The 26,035-nt window shown below is 45.5% G+C and overlaps 1 protein-coding gene across 5 annotated transcripts in view; it reads left to right on the top strand.

The window, feature by feature from the left end:
* The window catches only part of AMOTL1 (angiomotin like 1), a 199,079-nt gene that overhangs the window by 57,134 nt on the left and 115,910 nt on the right, over nt 1-26,035 (top strand). The window contains exon 1 of one of the 5 annotated variants that reach the window (XM_045163009.1): nt 19,096-19,349. The exons of 3 other annotated variants lie outside the window; for them this stretch is intronic. In XM_045163009.1, coding sequence (XP_045018944.1) covers nt 19,319-19,349 — 31 coding nt within the window. In that variant the 5' untranslated portion in view covers nt 19,096-19,318. Of the gene's footprint in view, nt 1-19,095; nt 19,368-26,035 lie in introns of those variants that run through there. One more of the 5 variants, XM_045163008.1, reaches the window with a different exon arrangement.

Consider the following 26,035-nt stretch of genomic DNA (forward strand, 5'->3'; position numbering starts at 1 on the left):
CATGGAACAACAGACTGGTTCCAAATAGAAAAAGGCATATGTCAAGGCTGTATATTGTTACCTGCTTATTTAACTTCTATGCAGAGTATATCATGAGAAACGCTGGGCTGGAAGAAGCACAAGCTGAAATCAAGATTGCCAGGAGAAATATCAATAACCTCAGATATGCAGATGACACCACCCTTATGGCAGAAAGTGAAGAGGAACTAAAGAGCCTCTTGATGAAAGTGAAAGAGGAGAGTGAAAAGTTGGCTTAAAGCTCAACATTCAGAAAACAAAGATCATGGTATCTGGTCCCATCAGTTCATGGGAAATAGATGGGGAAACAGTGGAAACAGTGTCAGACTTTAGTTTTGGGGGCTCCCAAATCGCTGCAGATGGTGATTGCAGCCATGAAATTAAAAGATGCTTACTCCCTGGAAGGAAAGTGATGACCAACCTAGAGGGCATATTCAAAAGCAGAGACATTACTTTGCCAACAAAGGTCAAGGTTATGGTTTTTTCTGTGGTCATGTATGGATGAGAGAGTTGTATTGTAAAGAAAGCTGAGTGCCGAAGAATTGATGCTTTTGAACTGTGGTGTTGGAGAAGACTCATGAGAGTCCCTTGGACTGCAAGGAGATCCAACCAGTCCATTCTGAAGGAGATCAGCCCTGGGATTTCTTTGGAAGGACTGATGCTAAAGCTGAAACTCCAATACTTTGGCCACCTCATGCGAAGAGTTGACTCATTGGAAAAGACTCTGATGCTGGGAGGGATTGGGGGCAGGAGGAGCAGGGGACAACAGAGGATGAGATGGCTGGATGGTATCACCGACTCAATGGACATGAGTTTGAGTAAACTCCAGGAGTTGATGATGGACAGGGAGGCCTGGTATGCTGTGATTCATGGGGTCACAAAGAGTCAGACACAAGTGAGTGACTGAGCTGAACTGAACTGAATATTCCACTGTATATATACCACATCTTCTTTATCTGTTGATGGTTGTTAGGTTGCTTCCTAAGGCCTTAGGTCTTGGCTATTCTAAGTAGTGCTACAGTGAGCATTGGGGTGCGTGTGTCTGTTCTAATTGCAGTTTCTCTGGGTGTATGCCCAGGAGTGGGATTGCTGTATTTTAAGTTAAACTCTGTTTTTAGTTTTTTTAGGAACCTCCATACTGCTTTCCATAGTGCTTGTACTGATTTACATTTCCACCAACAGTGTAGGAGGTTCCCTAGCACACCCTTGAAGGGTTTCTTTTAAAGACCACCAGGAAGAGTGGACACTGGAGCTGCTTTCAGGTCACTGTTTAACAGTAAATATCTTATGGAACTTCAGGTTCTTCCAGGTGGCTCCATGGTAAAGAATCTGCCTGCAATGCAGGAGCCTCAGGAGATGGGGGGTTTGATCCCTGGGTCAGGAAGATCCCCTCGAGAAGGATATGACAACCCACTCCAGTATTCCTACCTGAAGAATCCCATGGACAGAGGAGCCTGGTGGGCTATAGACCATAGGGTTGCAAAGTCAGATATGACTGCAGCAACCTAGCATGCACTCACAGGTTCTTAAGAAAATAGAGAAGAAGCTTGTGTGTCAGAACCTGGTCTGAGATGAACCATATGGAAAGTTCATGGTCGAACTTTGGGACCATGTTACAAGCTGGGACTTGTAACCTGTCAGGGGGCCTTTGCTTCTGTCTGCCAAAGGACCGGCTGTTGATCAAAAATAGAAGTGCATTATGTAGCCCTGGTGGTGGGCCAGCCACCCACCTGAGAACTCAGACTTATCTCCTTTAAAAAACTCTTTTCCTTTTGGCTCTAAAAGCCATTCCCACCACAGACTCAAAAGAAAGCTTCCAGATTCTGAACATTTTCATAGACTAAGGAGCCTGGCCAGGAGTTTCTGTCCTGGGCAGATGCACATATGGGTTAACCTCACGTGCCTGCCTGCCACCTCCTCCTCCATTGGTTCTCCTTGTCATGTAGGAGTGTAACCAGGACCCATTGAGTCAGCACAACTAAAGCACATGGAACAGTGCCTGACAAATGACCAGCATTTACTAAATGTTACCCTTATTCCACTACTTTCCTTTGTTCCTGCCTTCCTTCACTTCCCTTGTCACTTTCAAGTATGTTTTCCTTCCCTGAGCTCCATTCTGTCTCTTCTGCCCTGTTCTGTTCATCTGTACTGGTGCTTAGTCGCTCAGCTGTGTCCGACTCTTTGCGATCCCATGGACTGTAACCCACCAGGCTCCCCTGTCCATGGAATTCTCTAGGCAAGAATACTGGAGTGGGTTGCCATGCCCTCCTCCAGAGGATCTTCCCAACCCAGGGATCGAACCCAGGTCTCTCGCATTGCAGGCAGATTCTTTACCATCTGAGCCACCAGGGAAGCAACACTGAAAGAAAAGAACAAACTGGATCAATCACAAAGGTATAAAGCTAGAGCCACCACAGGCCCGAAGAGTGCCTTAGAGCAAAATAGAAAAAAGCATTCTTTCCAAATGGATGAAAAGCAGAGACTGTGTTCCCAGTTTCATGAGGAGAAGGCAAGCTAGATTCTGGCTCCACGCCTCTGTTTCATACACACCCTTAGCCAGGCACTCTTGTGCAGTGAACAGCTTATGTAACTGGACATGTTAGCCCTGATTCCTCATCCCCAACCTTCTCATGGATTTTTTTTTTTTCTCCTTTTCTGGGAACTCTTTCAGTGTTGTGTAAATACAAGAAAGCCCAACTTCTTCTTGGAGTAATTCTTTAAAAGGAATTTCCCCCAGGACTTCCCTGGTGGTCCAGTACTTGGGACTCCCTGCTCCCAGTGCAGGGGGCCTGGGTTCAATCCCTGGTCACCCTGGTCACAGAACTAGATCCCACAAGCTACAACTAAAAGATACGGCACACTGCAACGAAGAATCAAGATCCTGCAGGTCACAGCTGAGACTTGGCACAGCCAAATAAATAAATAATTATGCAAGAAATTTCCCTGAAATTATTTACATGTTTTCCCCAAGTTCTGATCTCCTGAATAAAAGCTATGTCTAAAACTTGCAATACTTATGCCAATAGTTAACCAAAATTTATTTACTCCAGTTCAAGTGGCTTTATAAAATGCAGTATATTAATAATAAAAAGAGTTGGGACTTCCCTGACAGTCCAGTGGTTGACAGTCTCCTCCTTACAGTGCAAGGAACATGGGTTCGATCCCTGGCTGGGGAACTAAGATCCCATATGCCTTGGGGCAACTAAGCCCATGTACCTCAACTACTAAGCCCAAAGACCACAAATAGAGAGTCTACACCCTGCAACGAAAGACCCTGCATGCCGCAACAAAGATCTCACGTCCCACAACTCAGACACAGTGCAGCCAAATTACTTAATTAATTAACTTTACAAAGAGCTAATATTTGTGGAGTGCCTTTCACGTATTAGGTGTCTCACTAAGAACTTTATGTCAGGCATCTCAAAACAATCCTGTGAGGTAGGCACTGAGGTAGGAAGTTTCCCTGACTTGACAGATGGAGAGCGAGAGTTTAGACAAGCTCAGTAACTTGCCAAGTCACATCTGGGGAGTCGGGGAGCCAGGGCTTGAGCCAGTTCTGTTCTCTCTTGCTGGAATTCCTAACCTCTGTCCTCAACTCTGGAGCAAATTACTAGAACCCAGACTCTTGATTCTCCGTGGTAGATTCTTGGCAGAACCATGATTTGCATCCAGGCTTGTTCTTGTTAAGTTACTAAGTCATGTCACACTCTTTGCAACCCCATGGACTGCAGCACGCCAGGCTTCCCTGTCCATCACCATCTCCTGGAGCTTACTCAAACTCATGTCCATCGAGTCGGTGATGCCATCCAACCATCTCATCCTCTGGTATTGGAGCTTCAACTTCAGCATCATTCTGTCCAATAAATATTGATTTTTGTTAGATTGATTAGTTTGATCTCCTTGCTGTCCAAGGGCCTGTTTGACTATAATATTATGGGCTGACCAATTCATAATACTGCCTACAGCTTACCAGACACAACAGGCTGGGCTTGGAGACATGAGGGTGAATAAGACCCAATCCTTCCCTCAGAGACCTGATAACCTAACTCAAGGAGAAAGCTCAGTAGACCGAAAAATTTACAATTTAGGAGCTCTGGCTTCTCTAAGCCAGTGGGCACCTACTGACTATGTGACCTTGTGCAAGTTATCTGACCTTTCTGGCCTCAGTTTACCCATCTTTGGTATGGGAAGGCAAATACTTCATAGGGTAGAGATGTACTTATTCGCTCAGTCGTGTCCGACTCTTTGTGACCCTTTGGACTGTAGCCTGTCAGACTCCTCTGTCCATGGATTTCCCAGGCAAGAACCCTGGAGTGGGTTGCTATTTCCTCCTCTAGGGGATCTTCTGGATGCAGGGATTGAACTAGTGTCTTCAGTCTCTCCTCCATTGCAGGTAGATTCTTTACCCGCTGAGCCATTAGGGAAGCCCTTCATAGGGTAGAGGGAAGGGATTAAATGAGATGATCTATGCAAACCATGTGCTTAGCACATATTAACAGTTGGCACTCCATGAGTGTTTTCAGTTACTTTTTATGATGATGAGTGCTATAAGGGAAGTATTCAAGGAGGCGTGGGACCCCAGGGAAGATGAGCCTGACTCAGCCATGGAGGTCAAGGGGAAGCCAGGCAAGCTTCCTGGAAGAGAGCCACCCTTCACAGCATGAGCTGCAAGAGGAAAGATATAGGGCATGAACAGGTTATGTCTGTGTTAGAACAGCTGGCAGCAGCTAAAGTCAACTCCTCCTCTGGGGTCCCTGAAATTGAGTTCTGAATGCTGGGGTGCAGGTGAATGAGGCAGGATCTTCTCCCTGGTACAGCCCAGTTTGAGCATGGAAACTCTACAAAATGAGACTGTAATGTCATTAACCCCTTCCTCAAATTCCGTGCACATCCTGTGGGGTCTCTTTGTCCCACTCTTTTATATATATATATGATAATTCTCTTCCTTTTAAAATATTTTTATCTATTTATTTGCTGAATCTGGTCTTAGTTGCAGCACACAGGAGCTTCCGTCTTTGTAGCATGCTGGATCTTTTAGTTGTGGCATGCGAACTCTTAGTCGGGGCATGTGGGACCTAGTTCCCTGACCAGGATTGAACCCAGGCCCCCTGCATTGGGAGGGTGGAGTCTTAACCACTGGACCACCAGGGAAGTCCTGTGTTTGTCCCACTTGTTTGGCCCTCAAATTTGGAGTGGTAGGGTTCAGTAGGACAAAGCTGTTAAACCATGTTCTTTTGAATTTCACTGCTTTTTCCATTATAATCATCATTATTTTTGTGACTGTCACCTTGAAATTCCAGACTGTTTGCCAAATGAGAAACCAAGGGATCCTCTAAAGCAAGTTTAGAGACATCACCCATGTAGGCAGGTAATGACAGAGAATGAGATGGTTGGATGGCATCACCAACTCAATGGACATGAGTTTGAGTAGGCTCCCGGAGCCGGTGATGGACAGAGAAGCCTGGCGTGCTGCAGTCCATGGGGTCGCAAAGAGTCAGACACGATTGAGTGACTGAAATGAATTGATTATTATAATCAAAGAGGTTTTAGCTTCTTTGAAAAAGCTGAAACCTGATTTCTTGTTTCTTGCACCCACTTGTCCATGTTTTCCCTTCTAGAGCTTTCACACTTTTTTTTTTTACTGTGGCCCAACATAAGGATACATTTTATATTAAACTCACACAAATTTGAATATAAATATAACTAAAACAGAAGTTTTGTGGAATAGCAATTACCTCTTATTAGATTTGGCAACCCACTCCAGTACTCTTGCCTGGAAAATCCCATGGATGGAGGAGCCTGGTAGGCTGCAGTCCATGGGAGTCGCGAAGAATCGGACACGACTGAGCAACTTCACTTTCACTTTTCACTTTCATGCACTGGAAAAGGAAATGGCAACCCACTCCAGTGTTCTTGCCTGGAGAATCCCAGGGACGGGGGAGCCTGATGGGCTGCCGTCTCTGGGGTCGCACAGAGTGGGACACGACTGAAGTGACTTAGCAGCAGCAGCTTATTAGGTTGACTGCATCTGATATTTTCCATTTTGTTTTACTTTATTTATTTAAAGTGTTGATTAACCTGTTCAATTGATTTCCAGTAATGGGTTGCCTACTACTGTTTGAAAAAGAATGCTCTAGAGGTTTTATAGCAAACATAGAGTAAATCTGCTCCTCTGTTCTTTCTGAACGCTCTCGAGATATTCAAAGATGGCTATCAAGTTGTATCTTAATCTTCTCCCTACTACTTCTAATTTTAAAATTGTAATTGATTTACAATATTGTGCTAGTTTCAGGTATACAGCAAAATGATTCAGTTATACATATATATATTCTTTTTTCTATTTTTTCCATTATAGTTTATTACAGGATAATGAATATAGTTCCTTGCACTATACAGTAAATCTTTGCTTTTCTATTTTACATACGGTAGTGTGCATTTCGGAGAAGGCAATGGCACCCCACTCCAGTGCTCTTGCCTGGAAAATCCCATGGATGGAGGAGCCTGGTAGGCTGCAGTCTATGAGGTCGCTAAGAGTCGGACACGACTGAGCGAATTCACTTTGACTTTTCACTTTCATGCATTGGAGAAGGAAATGGCAACCCACTCCAGTGTTCTTGCCTGGAGAATCCCAGGGACAGGGGAGCCTGGTGGGCTTCCATCTATGGGGTCGCACAGAGTCAGACACAACTGAAGCAACTTAGCAGCAGCAGCAACAGCAGTGTGCATTTGTTAATCCCATACTCCCAATTTATGGTTCCCTCCTTCCCCTTTGCTTACCATGTGTTTTTTCTGTTTGTGAGTCTTTTTCTGTTTTGTATATAGATTCATATGTATTATTTTGTAGATTCCACATTTAAGTGACATCATATAATATTTGTCTTTCTCTGTCTGACTTCACTTAGTATATCATCTCTAGGTCTACCCGTGATGCTGTGAAATGCCATTATTTCACTCTTTTTGTGGCTGAGTAATATTCCATCATATATATGTACCACATCTTGTTTATCCATTCATCTGTTGATGGATACCTAGGTTGCTTCCATTTCTTGGCTATTGTAAACAGTGCTGCTATGAACATTGGGGTGTCTATATCTTTTTGAATTATGGTTTTCTCTGGATATATGCCCAGGAGTGCGATTGCTGGATTATATGGTAACTTTATTTTTGTTTTTAAAAGAACCTGCATATGGTTTTCCACAGTGGCTGTGGGTCTCTTTTTTAACATGCTCTGGTTTTCCATCCCTTCCCATCCTGCTCAACCTCTGCCAGGTGCTTTCTAAGTGAAGATTTTGGTTTTAACTTGTCATTAAGAACTGAACCTGACCTCACATATAACTTGACCAATACTTGTCATAGTGGGACCATCAGAACCCTTGGCCTCAAACCCCCACCCAGATTAATTTGTTGCTGTTGTTTAGTCGCTCCATTGTGTCTGACTCTTTTTCAAGCCCATGGACTGTAGCCCACCAGGCTTCTCTGTCCATGGGATTTTCCAGGCAAGAATAGTGGACTGGGTTACCATTTCCTCCTCCAGGGGATCTTCTTGACCCAGGGTAGAACCCGAGTCTCTTATGTCTTCTGCATTGGCAGGCAGATTCTTTACCACAGAGCCCCCAGAGAAGGCCACTCAAGTTAATATCACTCCATTAATCAGTACCCATTGGGTGTGCTTATTTAATTTTTTATGTACCCAAAATGCCTAATCAAAAAATCATTCATATTTTTCCTGTTTTGTCTGTAAGAGTCTCTGGAGATGTGTTTCTTAGTTGGGATGTGGGAGAGGCTCAAATCAAGATGCCATCATTCACATTTCCTGGATCCACCAATCAAATGTTCTTAAACTCAAGACATCAAAAGGGACTTTCCAGGAGGTCCAGTGGTTAAGACACTGTGCTTCTGTTGCAGGAGGCACAGGTTTGACCCCCTGATCAGGGAACTAAGATCCTGCATGCCACACAGCATGGCCAAAAGAAAAAAAAGTGTTAAGAAGAAGCTGTGTGCCTGGCACTATCTGGCACATCAATAATTAAAACTCCTCTAAAATGGCTATATTTTGAAAAAAATGGGTAACAGGTTAGCAATCATTGCTAATAATTATGGAGTTTTTGCTGCATGCTAAGAGCTGACAGCTTTTCACGCAAGTGACTGATGAATTTCTCACAACCCTTTGAGGCAAATACTGTTGTAATATTACTTTATCAAAAGAAGAAAACCTGATCTTTAGTCAGTTAATTTGGCCAGTCATATAACTAATAAGTGACAGAAGGGAAGTTAAGCCCAGAACCATCTCAGTCCTCAGCCTGTGTTTTAAAATACTTAACTGCACCCCACAGACTGAAAACCACTTCTGCTGGTTTAGAAAGAGATAATGTATGTAACATGCTTCCCTCTACGGGGTCAGTCGTGTGCAACTCTTTGCAACCCCTCAGACAGTAGCCCACCAGGCTCCTCTGTCCATGGGATTCTCCAGGCAAAAATACTGGGGTGGGTTACCATTTCCTACTCCAGGGGATCTTTCCAACCCAGGGATCAAACCCATGTCTCTGACATCTCCTGCATTGTCAGGCAGATTCTTTACCATTAGCGCTACCTGGGAAGCCGTGTAACATATTCTGGGCAGTGCATTTGTGGGGGCTTAATAGAGCTTATTCCTTCTCCTAAGGAAAGAGAAGAACTTAATAACAAGTTCAGGTCCTTAGCAGCCCTCAAGAGACGAGAGAAAGAAAGTGTTAGCCTCTTGCTGCTACTGCTAAGTCACTTCAGTCGTGTCCGACTCTGTGCGACCCCAGAGACGGCAGCCCACCAGGCTCCCCCATCCCTGGGATTCTCCAGGCAAGAGCACTGGAGTGGGTTGCCATTTCCTTCTCCAATGCATGAAAGTGAAAAGTGAAAGAGAAGTCGCTCAGTCGTGTCCGACTCTTAGTGACCCCATGGACAGCAGCCCACCAGGCTCCTCCGTCCATGGGATTTTCCAGGCAAGAGTACTGGAGGGGGTTGCCAGTCCCTTCTCCGGGGGATCTTCTCAATGCAGAGATCAAACCCGGGTGTCCCACACTGCGTGCAGATTCTTTACCATCTGAGCCACTGGGGAAGCCCAGGAGACAACTGTCTGTATCCATCACTGCTCGGAGTGGGCCCCAGAGTGCTTTGCAGTGGCATGGTGGGTCTGGCGCCAGGGAGGCATCTCTCCTCTCCAGGGGAGCCTCCAGGAAGAGACATGTGCTTGGGAGGCTACAAAGTGTAGCGGCAAGATCAAGAGCTCTGCTCTGAAGAACAGGTTTGAAACCTGGCCCTGTACTTTAGAGCCGTATAATCTTGGAAGATTCCCATAACCTGGCCCAGCCTCTTTCCCTCAGGTGTAAAGCACGATAATGATGCCTCCCATGCAGTGTGTCATGTACCGATGAAACAAGGTAACACACGACATCACCTGGGACACGGGAGATGCTCTTCCGTACTTGCTTGCTCCAGACAGAAATCTGAGTTTTGATCAGTCTCCGCCTACAGTATCACTTACCTGTTCCCTCATTTAGGTTGGGATTCTGAGTGCATTGAAATGTAGGTCCTCAAATATTGTAAACCTGGGGTTCTCAAAGTGTGGTCCAGACCAGCAACATCAGCATCATCTGGGAGCTTATTAGAAGTGCAATTCTTGGACCCCACTCTGACCGACAGAATCAGAAACTCCACAGTGCGGCACAGCAGTCTGTTTTAGCAAGCTCTTCTGGTGACTTTGATGCAGCTAAAGTTTAAGAACCACTGCCTTGTAGACACTGAGCATCCTGAGTCTTCCTCTGTTTTCAGCAGGACTTTGTTGAAGGCTCTAGAGAGCCTGCACCTTTCATGTGGTTATGTGACCAACATAGAGTTCATGTTCAGGTTGTTCCCATCTTAAACTTTTTATGATTCAGTTCAGTTCAGCTCAGTCGCTCAGTCATGTCTTTGCAACCCCATGGACTGCAGCACACCAGGCTTCCCTGTCCATCACCAACTCCCAGAGCTTACTCAAACCTTATGTAACATTGAGTTGGTGATGCCATCCAACCATCTCATCTTCTGTCATCCCCTTCTTCTCCCACCTTCAATCTTTCCCAGGATCAGGGTCTTTTAAACTGAGTCAGTTCTTCTCATCAGGTGGCCAAAGTATTGGAATTTCAGCTTCAGCATCAGTCCTTCCAATGAATATTCAGGACTGATTTCCTTTAGGATGGACTGGTTTGATCTTGCAGTCCAAGGGACTCTCGAGAGTCTTTTCCAACACCACAGTTCAAAAGCATCAGTTCTTCAGTGCTCAGCTTTCTTTATAGTCCAACTCTCACATCCATACATGACTACTGGAAAAACCATAGCTTTGACTAGATGGACCTTTGTTGGCAAAGTAATGTCTCTGCTTTTTAATATGCTGTCTAGGTTACTTATAACTTTTCTTCCAAGGAGCAAGCATCTCTTAATTTCATGCCTGCAGTCACCATTTGCAGTGATTTTGGAGCCCCCCAAAATAAAGTCTGTCACTGTTTCCACTGTTTCCCCATCTATTTGCCATGAAGTGATGGGACCAGATGCCATGATCTTAGTTTTCTGAATGTTGAGCTTTAAGCCAACTTTTTCACTCTCCTCTTTCACTTTCATCAAGAGGCTCTTTAGTTCTTCTTTGCTTTCTGCCATAAGGGTGGTTTCATCTGCATATGGTTATTGATATTTCTCCTGGCAATCTTGATTCTAGCTTGTGCTTCATCCAGTCCAGCATTTCTCATGATGTACTCTGCATAGAAGTTAAATAAGCAGGGTGACAACAGTCTTGACAACAATCCTTTCCTGATTTGGGACCAGTCCATTGTTCCATGTCCAGTTCTAACTGTTGCTTCTTGACCTGCATACAGATTTCTTAAGAGGTAGATCAGGTGGCCTGGTATTCCCATCTCTTGAAGAATTCTCCACAGTTTATTGTGATCTACACAGTCAAAGGCTTTGGCATAGTCAATAAAGCAGAAGTTGATGTTTTTCTGAAATTCTCTTGCTTTTGCAATGATCCAATGGATGTTGTCAATTTGATCTCTGGTTCCTCTGCCTTTTCGAAATCCAGCTTGAACATCTGGAAGTTCATGGTTCACGTACTGTTGAAACCTGGCTTGAGGGATTTTGAGCATTACTTTACTAGCATGTGAGATGAGCCAAATTGGTCATTTTCTGGTATTCCTTTTCTCTCTTCCACTTAATTTGAAACTCATGTTGCTGGAGACTCATAAAGTATCACATCCTAAAGTGAAAGTGAGAGTGTTCATCTCTCAGTCATGTCCAACTCTTTACAACCCTATGGATTGTAGTCTGCCAGACTCCTCTGTCCATGAAATTCTCCAGGCAAGAATACTGGAGTGGGTTGCCATTTCCATCTCCAGGGGGATGTTCCCAACCCAGAGACTGAACCAGGGTCTCCTGCGTTGCAGGCAGATTCTCCACCATCTGAGCCACCAGGAAAGGATAATTGGAAAGGGACCATTCCCAGAGGCTGGTAGCTCAGTTGGTAAAGAATCCACCTGCAGTGCAGGAGACCCCAGTTTGACTCCTGGGTTTGGAAGATTCCCTGGAGAAGGGATAGGCTACCCACTCCAGTATTCTTGAGCTTCTCTCATGGCTCAGCTGGTTAGGAATCTGCCTGTAATGCGGGAAACCTGAGATTGACCCCCTGGGTTAGGAAGATCCCCTGGAGAAGGGAATGGCTACCTACTCCAGTATTCTGGCCTGGAGAATTCCATGGACTGTATAGTCCATGGGATTGCAAAGAGTCAGACATGACTGAGTGGCTTTCACTTTTGGCCTTCCTAATGGAGAAGGAAATGGCAACCAATTCCAGTATTCTTGCCTGGGAAATCCCATGGACAGAGCCACCTGGCAGATTACAGTCCATGGGTTCGCAAAGATCAGACATGACTGAGCAACTAACACACATGTAACCTTCCTAAGGAACTCATCCTGGGGTGCTCTGGCCTGGGTCCCTACAGGCACCCCTTGCTTTGCCTCCTTTAAGCTCCTTCCTGCTTTAACATCCCCGTTCAGGCTATTTGCTCAACTCAACTGTTCTTCATCCTCTTCTTTGTCAGCTTGGAGAAGCCTTCCTTTCCACTCCCTCTCAGTAGCTACCCTGTCCATCATTAATCTTAGTTATTGAACCCTGTTTCTTTTCTTCATCACAGGTAGACTAGTTTGTAGTTATAGATTTATATACATTCTAATGAGCAGGGCCTGTGGTAGGGTATTTGTACACCGAGTGGAGGGTGTGGTTTGTTCAATGTAATTGATAATATTTTTTGAGTAAATGAATGAATAAATGAACCACTGCAGCTCTCACATGGTTCTGCCTCCTTTCAAACTTTGTTGTACTTTCTGTTAATTCTTTCACGTAGTCCTTTTGTTTAGGACTTAATTTTTTTTATAGTTATTTCTAATTTTTCCCCTCCTGACCTTGGACTTTCCTAAAGATTATGTTCTGCTTAGCATAATACTGGCTCTGTCACTGACACACAATAAGTAATTTTTGATTTCTGGATGGATCACGTATGAGATGTGAATTTTAACTTCTCACCCCCACTGCTGGGAAAGATTGAGGGCAGGAGGAGAAGGGGGCAAGAGAGAATGAGATGGTCCGATGGCATCAATGACTCAATGGGCATGAATCTGAGCAAACTCCAGGAGATAGTGGAGGATAGGGAAGCCTGGTGTGCTGCAGTTCATGGGGTCGCAAAGGGTCAGACATGACTGAGCAATCTGAACAACCACAAAAACCCCCACGCTGAGATTATGCTGTAAAAATTTTTTTTCTCTTGAATTGAACCATCCAGAATGGCTGGAGTCCTTGGGGATAGTGAGAGCTTCCCCATTTCTTTGTCTTTGGCATTTAAGGTACAAGATGTACTGGAAGATGTTCTTGTCTTTACTACATAGTCTAGAAAGAGAAGAACTAGAACTGCTGGATAGGTTGTGGAGGGGCCATTCTTCTCGCTGTTCTTTCTAGCTATGAACAGAGAGGACATGTTTTTGGAATAAAACACACCAGCATACTTTCAGAATGGTAACTGTAAGCAATCTTAAGTGTGAACATTCTGATCAAAGTTATCTCCAGTTACAACAGTCCTTGTTTTTAATAGTGATTGTCTGTTGCTGTTGTTTTATAAACTCAGTATGATTCCAGTTTTTATGAAAAAAAGACACTCTCTATACCATCATTGGAAACAGAATAAAACCTACTGTAGAATGAACAAAACCAAGGCTGGCTCGTATTAGTAATGCAATTGGATTCACCCAACAACTCAATGGAATGATCAATATAGTTAGAAGCTTGGGAGCTTGTAAGCTGGGCAACATTAACTACTCAGCTAATTCAGACGTTCTCAACCAGGGGCAGTTTTGCCCATAGGAGACATTTGGCAATGACTGGAGCCAGTATTCCCTGGAGAAGGAAATGGCAACCCATTCCATTATTCTTGCCTGGAAATTGCAGGGACAGAGGAGCCTGGTGGTCCACTGGATCATAGAAAAAGCTAGAGAGTTCCAGAAAAACATCTATTTCTGCTTTATTGACTATGCCAAAGCCTTTGACTGTGTGGATCACAATAAACTGTGGAAAATTCTGAAAGAGATGGGAATACCAGACCACCTGACCTGCCTCTTGAGAATCTGCATGCAGGTCAAGAAGCAACAGTTAGAACTAGACATGAAACAATGGACTGATTCCAAATTGGGAAAGGACTACCTCAAGGCTGTCACCATGGTTATTTAACTTATATGCAGAGTACATCATGTGAAAAGCAGGGCTGGATGAAGCACAAGCTGGAATCAGGGTTTCTGGGAGAAATATCAATAACCAGATGACATTACCAGATACACAGATGACATTATCCTTATGGCAAAAAGTGAAGAGGAATTAAACAGTCTCCTAATGAAGGTGAAAGAGGAGAGTTAAAAATCTGGCTTAAAGCTCAACATTCAAAAAATGCCAAAGATCATGGCATCACAGTCCCATCACCTTAAAGCAAATTGATGGGGACACAATGGAAACAGTGACAGACTTTATTTTCTTGGGCTCCAAAATCACTGCAGATGGTGACTGCAGCCATGAAATTAAAAGATGCTTGCTCCTTGGAAGAAAAGCTATGACAAGCCTTGACAGCATATTACAAAGCAGACATATTACTTTGCCAACAAAGGTCCATCTGGTTAAAGCAATAGTTTGGATGGATGTGAGGGTTGGACCATAAAGAAAGCTGAGCACCAAAAAAGTAATGCTTTTGAACTGTGATGCTGAAGAAGACTTCTGAGAGTTACCTGGACCACAAGGAGATCAAACCAGTCCATCCTAAAGGAAATCAACCCTAAATAGTCATTGGAAGGACTGATGTCGAAACTGAAGCTCCAATACTTTGGCCACCTGATGTGAAGAGCGGACTCATTGCAAGATACCCTGGTGCTGGAAAGATTGAGGGCAGGAGGAGAAGGGGACGACAGAGGATGAGATGGTTGGATGGCATCACTGATTCAAAGGAGATGAGTCTGAGCAAACTCCAGGAGATAGTGAAGGACAGGGAAGCCTGGCGTGCTGCAGTCCATGGAGTCGCAAACAGTTGGACATGACTGAGCGACTGAACAATGACAACGAGACGTTATTAGTTGCCACAACGTGGAATGGGAAGGTTGCTACTGGCATCCCATGGGTAGAGGCAGTAATGCTGCCAAGCATCTAACAATGCAGAAGGCAGCCCTCACCACAAAAAAAATCTCAACCCCAAATGTCACATGTGCCAAGGGTGAGAAACCTTGAAACAACCATTCAGCCAAAAAAGGATGAGCTTTCAATATTCTGAAGGTTTCTGTAGTAAGAATAGCAAATAACAATGATTATCATTTAATAAATACCTGTGACATGCCAGGTGCTTTATATTCTGAGCTGTGGAGTGTCTCAATTAGGGTCTGACCCTGGGTTTGTTTGCGGCCAATGTGTCTCCTCTTCCTTATGAGCTTTCTGATGTAGGTGCATTTTCCCTGTACATGATGGTATCCACCCTCTGCTTCTTGTGTTTTATATAGACCAGATTATGTGTTTAACGGGCTTCCCAGGTGGTGCTACTGGTAAAGAACCCTCCTGCCAATGCAGGAGACATAAGAGACTCAGGTTCAATCCCTGGGTAGGGAAGATCCCCTGGAGTAGGGCCCGGCAACCCACTCCAGTATTCTCACCTGGAGATTCCCCTGGACAGAGGAGCCTGGTGGGTCCATGGGGTCACAAAGAGTCAGACATGACTGAAGAGACTTAGCACACACGCACATGTGTTTAATGAATATTAGGCAGTGTGCTTAGAGGAGAAAGCCATGAGCAAGAAGAGACCAGTGTGTCACCATGGGTGTGAAGCTGAAACATCCAGACAAACCAGCCTCAGATCCATCATTCACTCAGTGAGCCAAATGCCTGCGTAGGATGACAGCACAGAGCCTGGCCCTGCTTGTTTCATTGTTCAGTTGCTCAGTCGTGTCAGACTCTTTGCAACCCCAGGGACTGCGGCACGCCAGGCTTCCCTGTCCTTCACTATCGCCTGGAGTTTGCTCAGACTCATGTCCATTGAGTCGGTGATGCCATCCAGCCCTCTCATCCTCTGTCGTCCCCTTCTCCTCCTGCCCTCAATCTTTCCAGCATCAGGGTCTTTTCCAATAAGTCCACTCTTCGCATCAGGTGGCCAAAGTATTGGAACTTCAACTTCAGCATCAGTCCTTCCGATGAATGTTCAGGGCTGATTTCCTTTAGGATGGACTGGTTTGATCTCCTTGCGGTCCAAGAGACTCTCAAGAGTCTTCTCCAGCACCACAGTTTGAAAGCAACGTAGAGTATGTAGATCCAAAACCACAGATGCTGACTGGTTAACTACCTTTCTGCTTGTAGAGCTGCATTCAGTTTTTAGTGTAAACATACCTTGTTTCTATTTGGTCCCAATCATAGTTGGAATCTGAAACCAAATATATGTAAAATGTTACTGATGACCTCTTACTGGTCAAATACAAAGTGTTTTTCTCAGGTCTTAGCTCCTGAAAAATAGTCATATATATTTGATGTAGAAGACTATTCATTTTCTGTATTTGATATAGTGATTATTAATGGTTGAGAAAATTAAAATGTGTGGAGGGGAAAAATTTGCCTGCCAAATTAATCATCACTCTGGATCAATTTGAAAATTCTAGGTATGGTCTGCTTGATTGGTCAGCAGATTCTTGAGCCCACATTCTGTGCCTGTCACTTCTTCAGAAGCCTAAGAGTTTGTAGCATTTGATAGCATCTTCTTAAAACCCCCTCTGTCTTACATGCCTTTAAACCTTCCTAGCTCTTCTATTGGACTTCCCTGGTGGCTCAGACGGTAAAGTGTCTGCCTGCAATGCGGGAGACCTGTGTTCTTCCCCAGCTCCTGCCTCTTCTGACTCCTTCTTCCCTGAATTTTCTGTTATGGGCATTCTCCAAGTAAACTTATCTTCACAGCTTCATCTCTTTTTCTCTATAATTCTGTTCTTGACCTCTCAGCTAAGGCCCTTGTGCTCTATTTCCTCTACAGAAAGCCCTTCAACATCTCTCTCAAACCAGTTTTCCCTCTCAGTTCTTCTTCTTCTTCCATCCTTGGCCCATCCATTGGATTAATTGGTTTATAAGTCTTCCAAGAATGATCCATTCTTTCTATGATCCAGCCACAAAATCTGAGTTAACTTGATTACTTTGTTCTTTCTCCCAGGAAAGCTGTCCAGTCAATGAAAAGAATAAAATGTTGCTTCAAAAAAATGTTGGTTATCTTCCCTGTATTTGGTATCTTCGAAGATTTGGTATCTCTCTTCCTTTCTATCTCCTTTGCCCAAACTCATGTGTCATTGTTTTCTGCAGCTATTTCCCCGATGGGCTTCCTATCACCAGAGCTATTGGAGTATTGCTTGAAATAATAGCAAATGTGTGTTGAGCACTTACGTGCATTGTGCTATTTTATATTTACTACTTTATTCAGTCCCTACAACCACCTCGTGAGGTTTGATGCTATTTCCCTCATCTTGCAAAAGAAGAAACTGAGGTTTTAGCAAAGTTAGGTGACTTGCCCAAGTGTCCGCAGATAGAGTGGTGGAACTGTGACTCACCAATCCATCTAGGTTTCATTCCAGTGGATACTTTTAAACTATTAAATTCTGCTATCTCTCAGGATATAGTGATATTGAATCATGGGCAATTAATGCATTTTAGTTTCCTTCCTACTTACCCTCCTCTTTCTATACATCATTCTCCCTCAGCCTATGGTAGTCATTCAGTCATGACTGACTCTTTGTGACCCCATGGACTGTAGCCCACCAGGCTCCTCTGTCCATGAGATTCTCCAGGCAAGGATACTGGAGTGGGTTGCCAGTCCCTTCTCCAGAGGATCTTCTTGACCCAGGGATCGAACCCAGTCTCTTGCATTGCAGGCAGATTCTTTATCATCTGAACCACCAAGGAAGCTTGATTTGAAGAAGCCCCAGGCAAAGCTAAATCCCTACAACGCAAGTGGCTCTGAGCTCCAGAACCCTTCAAGGCTCTCCTTTCTCCTGCATGTACTCAGTCCTCTCAGTTTTTCCAAGTATCTTCAGTGCTTTCCTGCTCTGTGGTGGCATATTTTGTTATTTTAAATAAATAAATCCTTGAAGGGCTGGTTAGCTGCTGCTGCTTTTGTTTCTTTTGTGTGTTATCAAGTACTAGGGTATCAAGCTCTAAATGTGATAGGTATTTGGTAAATAATTGTTATATATTATTGCACCTTGATGCTTTTGAACTGTGGTGTTGGAAAAGACTCTTGAGAGTCCCTTGGACTGCAAGGAGATCAAGCTAGTCAATCCTAAAGGAAATCAGTCTTGAATATTCATTGGAAGGACTGATGCTGAAGCTGAATCTCCAATACTTTGGCTACCTGATGCGAAGAACTTACTCACTGGAAAAGACCCTGATGCTGGGAAAGATGGAAGGCGGGAGAAGTTGACAACAGAGGATGAGATGATTGGATGGCATCACTGACTCGATGGACATGAGTTTGAGCAAGCTCCAGGAGTTGGTGAAGGACAGGGAAGCCTGGCATGCTGCAGTCCATGGGGGTCACAAAGTGTCAGACAGGATTTTGTGACTGAATAACAACAAATCTTGAGAGCAGAGGTTCCTGAACCATTAGGGATGTATGAGGAGAATAGACTGGAATCAGAAGGGCACACCACCCACTAGGATTGAGTGGAGGGGTAAAACTGCTGGTAGACTGGTTAGCTCATTGCCTCAGTCCAGGCAGGAATCCCTGAAAGAACCCTCGTCTAGAGAGGAGCACAAGGTGAGAGGTTTGGAATGCCCTGACTCTCCTCTGCTGAGCAGCAGAGCCAGCTCCTGGAGACTAGGGAGAAATGTTACAAGATGTGGGTGAGTTTCAGGCCCCCAGATCAAGGCTTCAGAGATGCATTAATTGGATATTCAGGAGCGATTGAGGATGTTATATTCAATATAGCCTGATTTAAGACGTGAGGCAGAATCAGCAGCCTTTTCCCAGAGTTCCTTTCTTTGCCTCCACTCCTAGAGGGGTTATGACCACCAGTTGTAGGCTCTCGGGTTGTAGAATCTGTTTTGGCCCTTCTGCTTGTCAACGGAGCCCATCGCAGCGGCTGGTCGCCCAATCCCAGTGCGTGATAGAAGCCCTGGAGACCAGGGCAATGCAGAGAGAAAACTCTGGCCACTTTTCATCTGAAAATGCTTCTTAAGAAGAAAAAAAAGACTCCTACAGAGACCTCATCTGGACTTTGAGGGCAGATCGGGAAAACGATTTCGGCCGGAGTTGGCCTGGTGGGGAGGAAGAGAAAGTCGCAGGAAGGAGACCGAATCGAGAGAGGCCGTTGCCCTCCTCACTCCGGGGCGGACACTCGAGCTGGAGCCCAGGGAGGTGGCAGCAGGCGGTCTCCGGGGCCTGGGGAGGGGCGGCGAGCGGGTGAAGGCGGGCTCTAGGGCCCAGCGGCCGGGCGCCCGGCGGGGGTGGAGTGTAGGGTTACGCGGACCAGCCCGGACCACCCTCCCCGGGCGGCGGCGCGGGCGCCAGGGCGCTCTAGGACCCAGAGGCGGCGCTGGGGTTTGGGGCTGGAGGGGAAGCCCCGGGCTGGTCTCCGCTTCCCGTGTGAATGGGGGCGATCGCCGGGCGCCGCTTCCGCAGGCTGCCCCCACGCCGTGCCCAGCGCGCTGCCCGGCGGCCGCCGTCCCCAGCCGCGGAGCTGAGCTGGCCATGATCGCCTCATGTGGAGGGCAAAGTTGCGCCGGGGAACTTGTGAGTCTGCGGTGAGAGGTAACCAGTCCCCGCTCGGGGTGCAGGGAGGGGCGCCCCTGAGTCTCCAGCGCCGAGGACCCAGCCGATCGATGCTCTCCGCCCCCAACCACTCCGGGCCGGGGGAGCGGTGGGGAGAGCTCCTTTCCCGGGGGGCTCCGGGCTGAGGTCGGCCCGGCTCCGGAGCGACTTGGGCAGCCTTTTTTTCGGCCCCTGGGACCGAGAGTGCCCGCCACCGGAATCTTGATCTCCCTTACCCAGATTACTTAAAAAAAAAAAAAATTAGAACTCCGTTTCCGCGCCACTCTGCAGGCCCCAGACTGGGAGTCGTTTGGCCGTCGCGGCCCGGGACCCGGGGTGCAGAAGCGCCCCATCCGTGGGGCAGGCCTTTAACGGAGGGGCGCTGCCATATGGCCGCGCTCCGCACGACCCGCCCGCGCGCGGGTCCCCGGCGGCCGAGGGAAGCGGCGGAGGGAAGCGGTGGCCGGCGGCCGCTTCCCGGCGCGCGAGACAAAGGCGCGCACGCCCGCCCGCCCGACACGCGGGGACCTTCCTAGGGCCCCAAACTCTCGGCCCTGGAGGGTGGGGGCGGCGAAGGGACGCCCCAGCCTCGGATCGCCTTCTCCGATTGCTGCTTCTTTGTTCTCCGCGGACAAGTTTCTTTGGCCGAAACTGGGGAGTTAGATCCCTTTCTCTCCCTTGCTGTTACTGTTGCTTCAAAAGCATCTGTTTTCGGGGTGGGGGAAACATTAAACTTTCCAAGTGGCACTGGCCTTTCTTGGAATGGGACTTCCGTGGCAGGAGGGAGATTGGCACTTCGGTTGATGACAGCTGGGCAGAGCCGGGCCCCCGGGCTGGGCCAGGGGGCCGGACGTGCCCCGTGGGCAGCCGAGCTGGAGGGCCGGGCGGCCGAACCGACGAGCTGCTGGCGCACACCCACCTCCAGGATCCCCGCCGTGGCGACCTTTCCAGATTTCCCCCTTAGGAGCTCCGGCTGAGAACCCGGCTGGCGGCCCGCAGCTCCCGCTCCTCGCCACGCCCTGCCCTCTAGTATCTTGACTGATGGCTGTAAAGACTTTACATTTTTGTTCCAAGGGTTTTTGCATCTTTGATTTCGGTGTTGGTTTACTGTCCCCAGGTGGCACGTGCTTTGGAAAATGCCCGGCTGGTGTGTGGATCACCTGGACTGGGGCTTCAGTAGACGTGGTCCTGATGATGGGCCGGCCTCGGAGACTTGGCGGTTGGGACAGAACACTTTTTCCTCTCGGTCCCTCCTCAGTTCCTTTGCCGTGTCCTGTTGGAGTGTGGACATGGTTGCCGGCTTCCTTCTTCCGAGGCGTGTTAAGAGGATCGAGTTTTTGTTCCATCCCTGGGTTGGGAAGATCCCCTGGAGAAGGAAATGGCAACCCACTCTAGTATTCTGGCCTGAAAAACCTCATGGGCAGAGGAGCTTTGGGGGGCTACAGTCCAAAGGGTCGGAAGGAGTCACTGACTCGACAACTAAACACACACACACAACAGGCACTGGAGGTAGGGAGTCAGTCACCCTTTATGATCCCCAAAGATGCTTTGGACCACCCCAAACAATAAGGATACTTGCTGTAAGCAAATACAACCAGAATAGAGGGCTTATTCATAGCTCCTATTCCAAAAAATGTCCTTCCTTTTCGGGAAGTGAAAAGTCTGGACTTGAAATGTTGAACAGTCATTCCTCTCTCTGCTTCCAAAACTGGCCAGTGTGTCCTGCCAGGCTGACTGAAGATTTCCCCTGACTGCCCACCTCTCCTGGACCCCATGGCTCTTCTTGGACATCTAACATGGTAGGGGGTGGGGTCTCTCTAGATTTCAAGTTCTTGAAGCATCTAGACCAGTGTGACGTTTATCTCCCAGGACCGGGCTCGGATCATCATAGCATCTACTATAACGCTTTTTATGGAAGCAATGTGGTCACAGTACTTCACACATTTTGAGCTGTTCTGCAGGGGAGCAGAGGATTGGAAACCACTGATTTGATCAGAATAAAAAGGAGTAGGGCATAGAGGAGAAGGCTTTAGAGCCGCCTGCCTCTACTCCCTGGTGGGGTGTGGGTGGATGCTTAGTTTTTGGATGGATATACTTGCTTTGGTGAGATACATTTTTTTCAAGATAAATGAAGAAACCCTTGTGAACTCTATAAGTAGGATAGGATGAGAGAAGGCGCTCTTTAAAAAAAAAATTTTTTTTTTGACTTAGGTGGGGAGGCAGTCTTAGTTGTGGCACTGAGATATAGTTCCCTGACCAGGGATGTAACACAGGTCCCAGGTTTTGAGATCAGAGAGTCTTAGCCACTCTAGCACCAGGGAAGTCCTGAGAAGGTGCTCTTAAATCCACTTCCCTCTCCCTTCTTTTTAAAATATGCACAAGTCTTGGTGTTTTGCTTCGGTGCAGATGGTGGAGGGTGAAGAATACTAATGTACAGAAGGACATGTGGAGATCAAAGCACTTAAAAATACATCTTTTCATGGAAGCTAATGGAGGACTTTGAGTTTAAATGAAATTTTAAATTGCTGTCCTTAAGAAAAGCACAGGAATGCAGAAATGTGAGTGATTTTATGGGAAGGCACTCTGCTGATTAGACTTGGAGTGTCTGCCCTTGACTGGTTTTTCTGGAAGGCTTCTGTGTAGAGAACTCTGCTTTTTTTTTTTTTTTTTTTTTGATGTCTACCCCTGTGGAGAAGTGTGGACCCAGTGCCTGGGGGAAACATGGCTGAACTAATTGAAATTAGATGGCAGTCTGGTTGGTGAGAGTTTTGTGGAAAAGTACAGCCCATGGGTACCAGTGCTGCGTTTCTCAGTAATTTGTGAAAATGCTTTGAAAATGATGAAGTATTGTGTGACATAAAGCTTTTCAAAGAAAAAAAAATAATGAATGACTTAGGAAAGGAGGGGATTGCTAGTGAAAATTGTAAAAATCTGATTTTCCAGGCCAGTAAATGAAAAAGGAAGTAACTTTGTAAGACCTGTTAATAGTCCTGATAAGCAAAATTCTCACAAAGTAACATTCTCCTGGCAGGAACTGCACCCCCTCACAACCCTTCACCACTTCCAAGTATCTGTCTGCATTTTAAATGGATGTGGAAGCTTAGATCAGTGAATTCTCTAGTGTTTTGAATAATTTTTCTCCTCCTAGTTTTTCATTAATTTTGGTAGGTTCTTATGTCCCAGAATTCACCAAGCAGTGGAATACTTGAAAAGCAAGGGGTAGCTTGGAGGTCATGGAAGAGGACATATTTAATTATAAGGTTTGTTGGAAATAGTCTGGGGTTGTTGAGGTTTTTATTTGTTTGCTTAACAATTTTTTTTTTAATTATTTTGTTGGTTTGTTTTGTCTCGGAAGGAAGGCAGAATTTAAATCTTGGCCATCGTGGGTAGATCCACACAGGGCATTTTCTGAAAGAGAGCCTCGCCTGGGCTTGTGTGTTGGCACCGCTTTCAGTTCTCCTCTGACTTGTGGGCCCTTGGCCTCCATCCTTGTGAAACTTTAGGGTCTATTCATGCCAGGCTGTTAGGACCAGACTCCTGGATTCCCAAAGTGGCTCACACATCAGGCATCTTTCCTCCCTTTATTGGAGGATGAGGGAGTACCTCCAACATATTAGGAAATGTATCCCCTTTATGCCTCTGGAGAATTGGGTTTAACTTAAAAAAAAAATCAAGCCAGTGGGCCTACTTTGTGTGTTTAAATCTGTAATTGGGACTTCACTGGCCAGTCGTGCAGTTACGTACACTTCTTTTTTTGTTTGTTTTCAGTGAAATGCCTGTAATTCCGTTGTTTAACTTTTAGTTTTGAAATGATTGTAGCTTTATGGGAAGTTGCAAAAATCGAAGAGAGGTCCCTTGTTCACTTCACTTCTGTCTCCCCCATTGGTAACATCTCACTTATCCCAGGGACGGGGGAGCCTGGTGGGCTGCCGTCTATCGGGTCACACAGAGTCAGACACGACTGAAGCGACTTAGCAGCAGCACATAACCAGAGCATAGCAGCGGAACCAGTAAAGAAACGTTGGTACAATCCAAACCATATTCAGACTTCACCAGTTTTACATGCGGACATTTGGGGGGAGGGCGGTGTCGTATCCTTCGTCTGTGTGGATTCCTGTAGCTACTTCCGCAGTCAAGATACAGAGTTGTTCTTTCACCTCCGAGCTCTTTGCGCCACGCCTTTGTAGTCACGCCTCCCTTAGCCCCGCCCCATCTCTTAAACCTGGTAACTTGGGTGGTTTTTTGTGTGGCTCTTTGCCATCTGTAATTTTGAGAATGTTACATACATAGCTTTATGCGGTATGTGGTCTTTTGAGATTAGCATTTTCACTCAGCATAACACCCTTGAGATCCACCCAAACCGTTGCATCATCTCTAGTTCATTCCTTTTTATTGCTGAGTAATATTCTATGGTGTTGATATACCAGTTTGTTTAAGCATTTGCCCACTAAAAGACACCCAGCTTGTTTTCAGTTTTTGGCTTTTACAGTTGAGGTTGCTGTGAACATTCATGTACAGGTTTTGATGAGGACAGAGTTTTCATTTCTCTAAGACAGATGCCTTGGATTGCGATTGCTGGGTTTTGGATGGTAAGCATATGTTTAGTTTTTTCTTTTTTAAAGAAATCGTCAAACTTTCCCAGCATGGCTATACTCTTTCACATTCCCACCAGCCATGTGAGAGGTGCAGTTTTTCTGCATCCATATTTTATTTGTTTATTATTTTAGTCTCCCAGTAAATGCTCTAGTCTCATCATGGTTTTGATTTGCATTCTCTAATGGCTGATGGTGTTGGACCATCATGTGCTTATTTGTCATCTGTGTGTCCTTTATGGTGAAATGTCTGCTCCTGTCTTGCCCATGTTCTAAGTGTATTTTTTTTTTTTTTTTTTTTTTTGCTATTGAGCTTTGAGAATTCTTCATATAGTCCAGATATGAGTCCTTTGTCAGATTTGTGGCTTGTGTATATATTTTTTTCCAACATGTAGCCTGTCTTTTTAAACTTTTAACAGGATCATTTAGAGGACAAAATTTTTAAAAATTTTGCTAATATCCAGTTTATTGATTTTTTTTTTTTTTTTTTTTTTTTGCTTTTATGAACTGTGCTTTTGGTGTCACATCTAAAAACATTTTGCCCAAGTTAATTTCCCAAAGATTTTCTGTTTTTTAAAAGTCTCATAGTTTTACGTCTTCAAATTGCAGTTCCCTTATACCCTCTTAATAATGTGTATGTCTTGCTATCCATGTTATCAACCATCTCTTAGGTGTCGATTGTGTATTTTAGTGCTCTGGAAGCCCACCGGTGATTCAGATATAGTTCCCACTCTCCCAAGCTCACTATTGGCGCAGTGGTGTGCAGATATTCCCAGGTGTTACTGTCAGAATAGAGAAGAGCGAGGGAGAAGTATGTGGGAACCGAGAGAAGAGAAGCCTCAGGGAGTTCCCCTCTGATCAGGGTCAGGGAGGGCTTCCCTGGGCATGTTGCCCGAGCACGGTGAGAAGACAGTGGGTTCTTGCCTTCGATCTAGGTTTTGAATATTTTACTGGCATGAATTCTTCCGTGTAAGTTACCCAGGTTCTTGAGCACGGGCTGAAAGACTCTGAGTAAACCGAGTGGTTGAGGACTCTTTTGAACAGCACGTGGCATACTAGCCTTTAAAAGGAAGTACTTAAAACTGAATAACATAAAGAGTATGAGTAAGGTTGAATAGATTTAAAGTTAGAATATGTGTCAAAATGAAAAAAGCAATAGTATTTTGGATTGTTTAGGTCGGATAGATCTGGTTTGCTTCTTGGCCCTGCCTCCTCCTTGCTGTGTGAGCTCAGCGAATGTGACCTGTGCAGCCTCACAGAGACAGTGGAGACAGTCATAGTGCTCACCTGGGGGAGGAGGGTGCAGGTGAAATCAAATGATGCATATATAGTACTTAGCACAGTGCTGGGCACAGTCAATAAATGCCTATTATTATTTTAAAATAGCAGGAGATAAATGATTTTGTTTTGTATATTCTCATTTCTTTCTCTGAGAAACTGGAATACCAGCTCTTAATCATCGAAGCTTAAAAAAAGCCATAGAAATTTGTCTTTTCACACTTGGGAACACAGTTGTGTACTAAATACTATTTATTCTAAAAATTATTTAAGTATAGTTGATTTACAATATTGTGTTAATTTATGCTGTACAGCAAAGTGATTTATGTATATATATTCTTTTTCATATTTTTTCCATGATGCCTTATTACAAGGTATTGAATATAGTTCCCTGTGCTATACAGTAAGACCTTGCTGTTTGCAAATATTTATTGAGATTAGAAGCTAGGATACTCTGTTCACAATCTAGTATTCCCTATAGAATATACCTTTCCCCTGCTGCTGCTGCTGCTAAGTCGCTTCAGTCGTGTCTGACTCTGTGCGACCCCATCTGACTCTGTGCGACCCCATAGACGGCAGCCCAACAGGCTCCCCTGTCCCTGGGATTCTCCAGGCAAGAACACTGGAGTGGGTTGCCATTCCCTTCTCCAATGCATGAAAGTGAAAAGTGAAAGTGAAGTCTCTCAGTTGTATCCGACCCTCAGCGACCCCATGGACTGCAGTCTTCCAGGCTCCTCCATCCATGGGATTTTCCAGGCAAGAGTACTGGAGTGGGGTGCCATCGCCTTCTCTGTACCT

This window comes from Bubalus bubalis, chromosome 16 (genome assembly GCF_019923935.1).
Source record: "Bubalus bubalis isolate 160015118507 breed Murrah chromosome 16, NDDB_SH_1, whole genome shotgun sequence".
Classification (NCBI taxonomy): domain Eukaryota; kingdom Metazoa; phylum Chordata; class Mammalia; order Artiodactyla; family Bovidae; genus Bubalus; species Bubalus bubalis.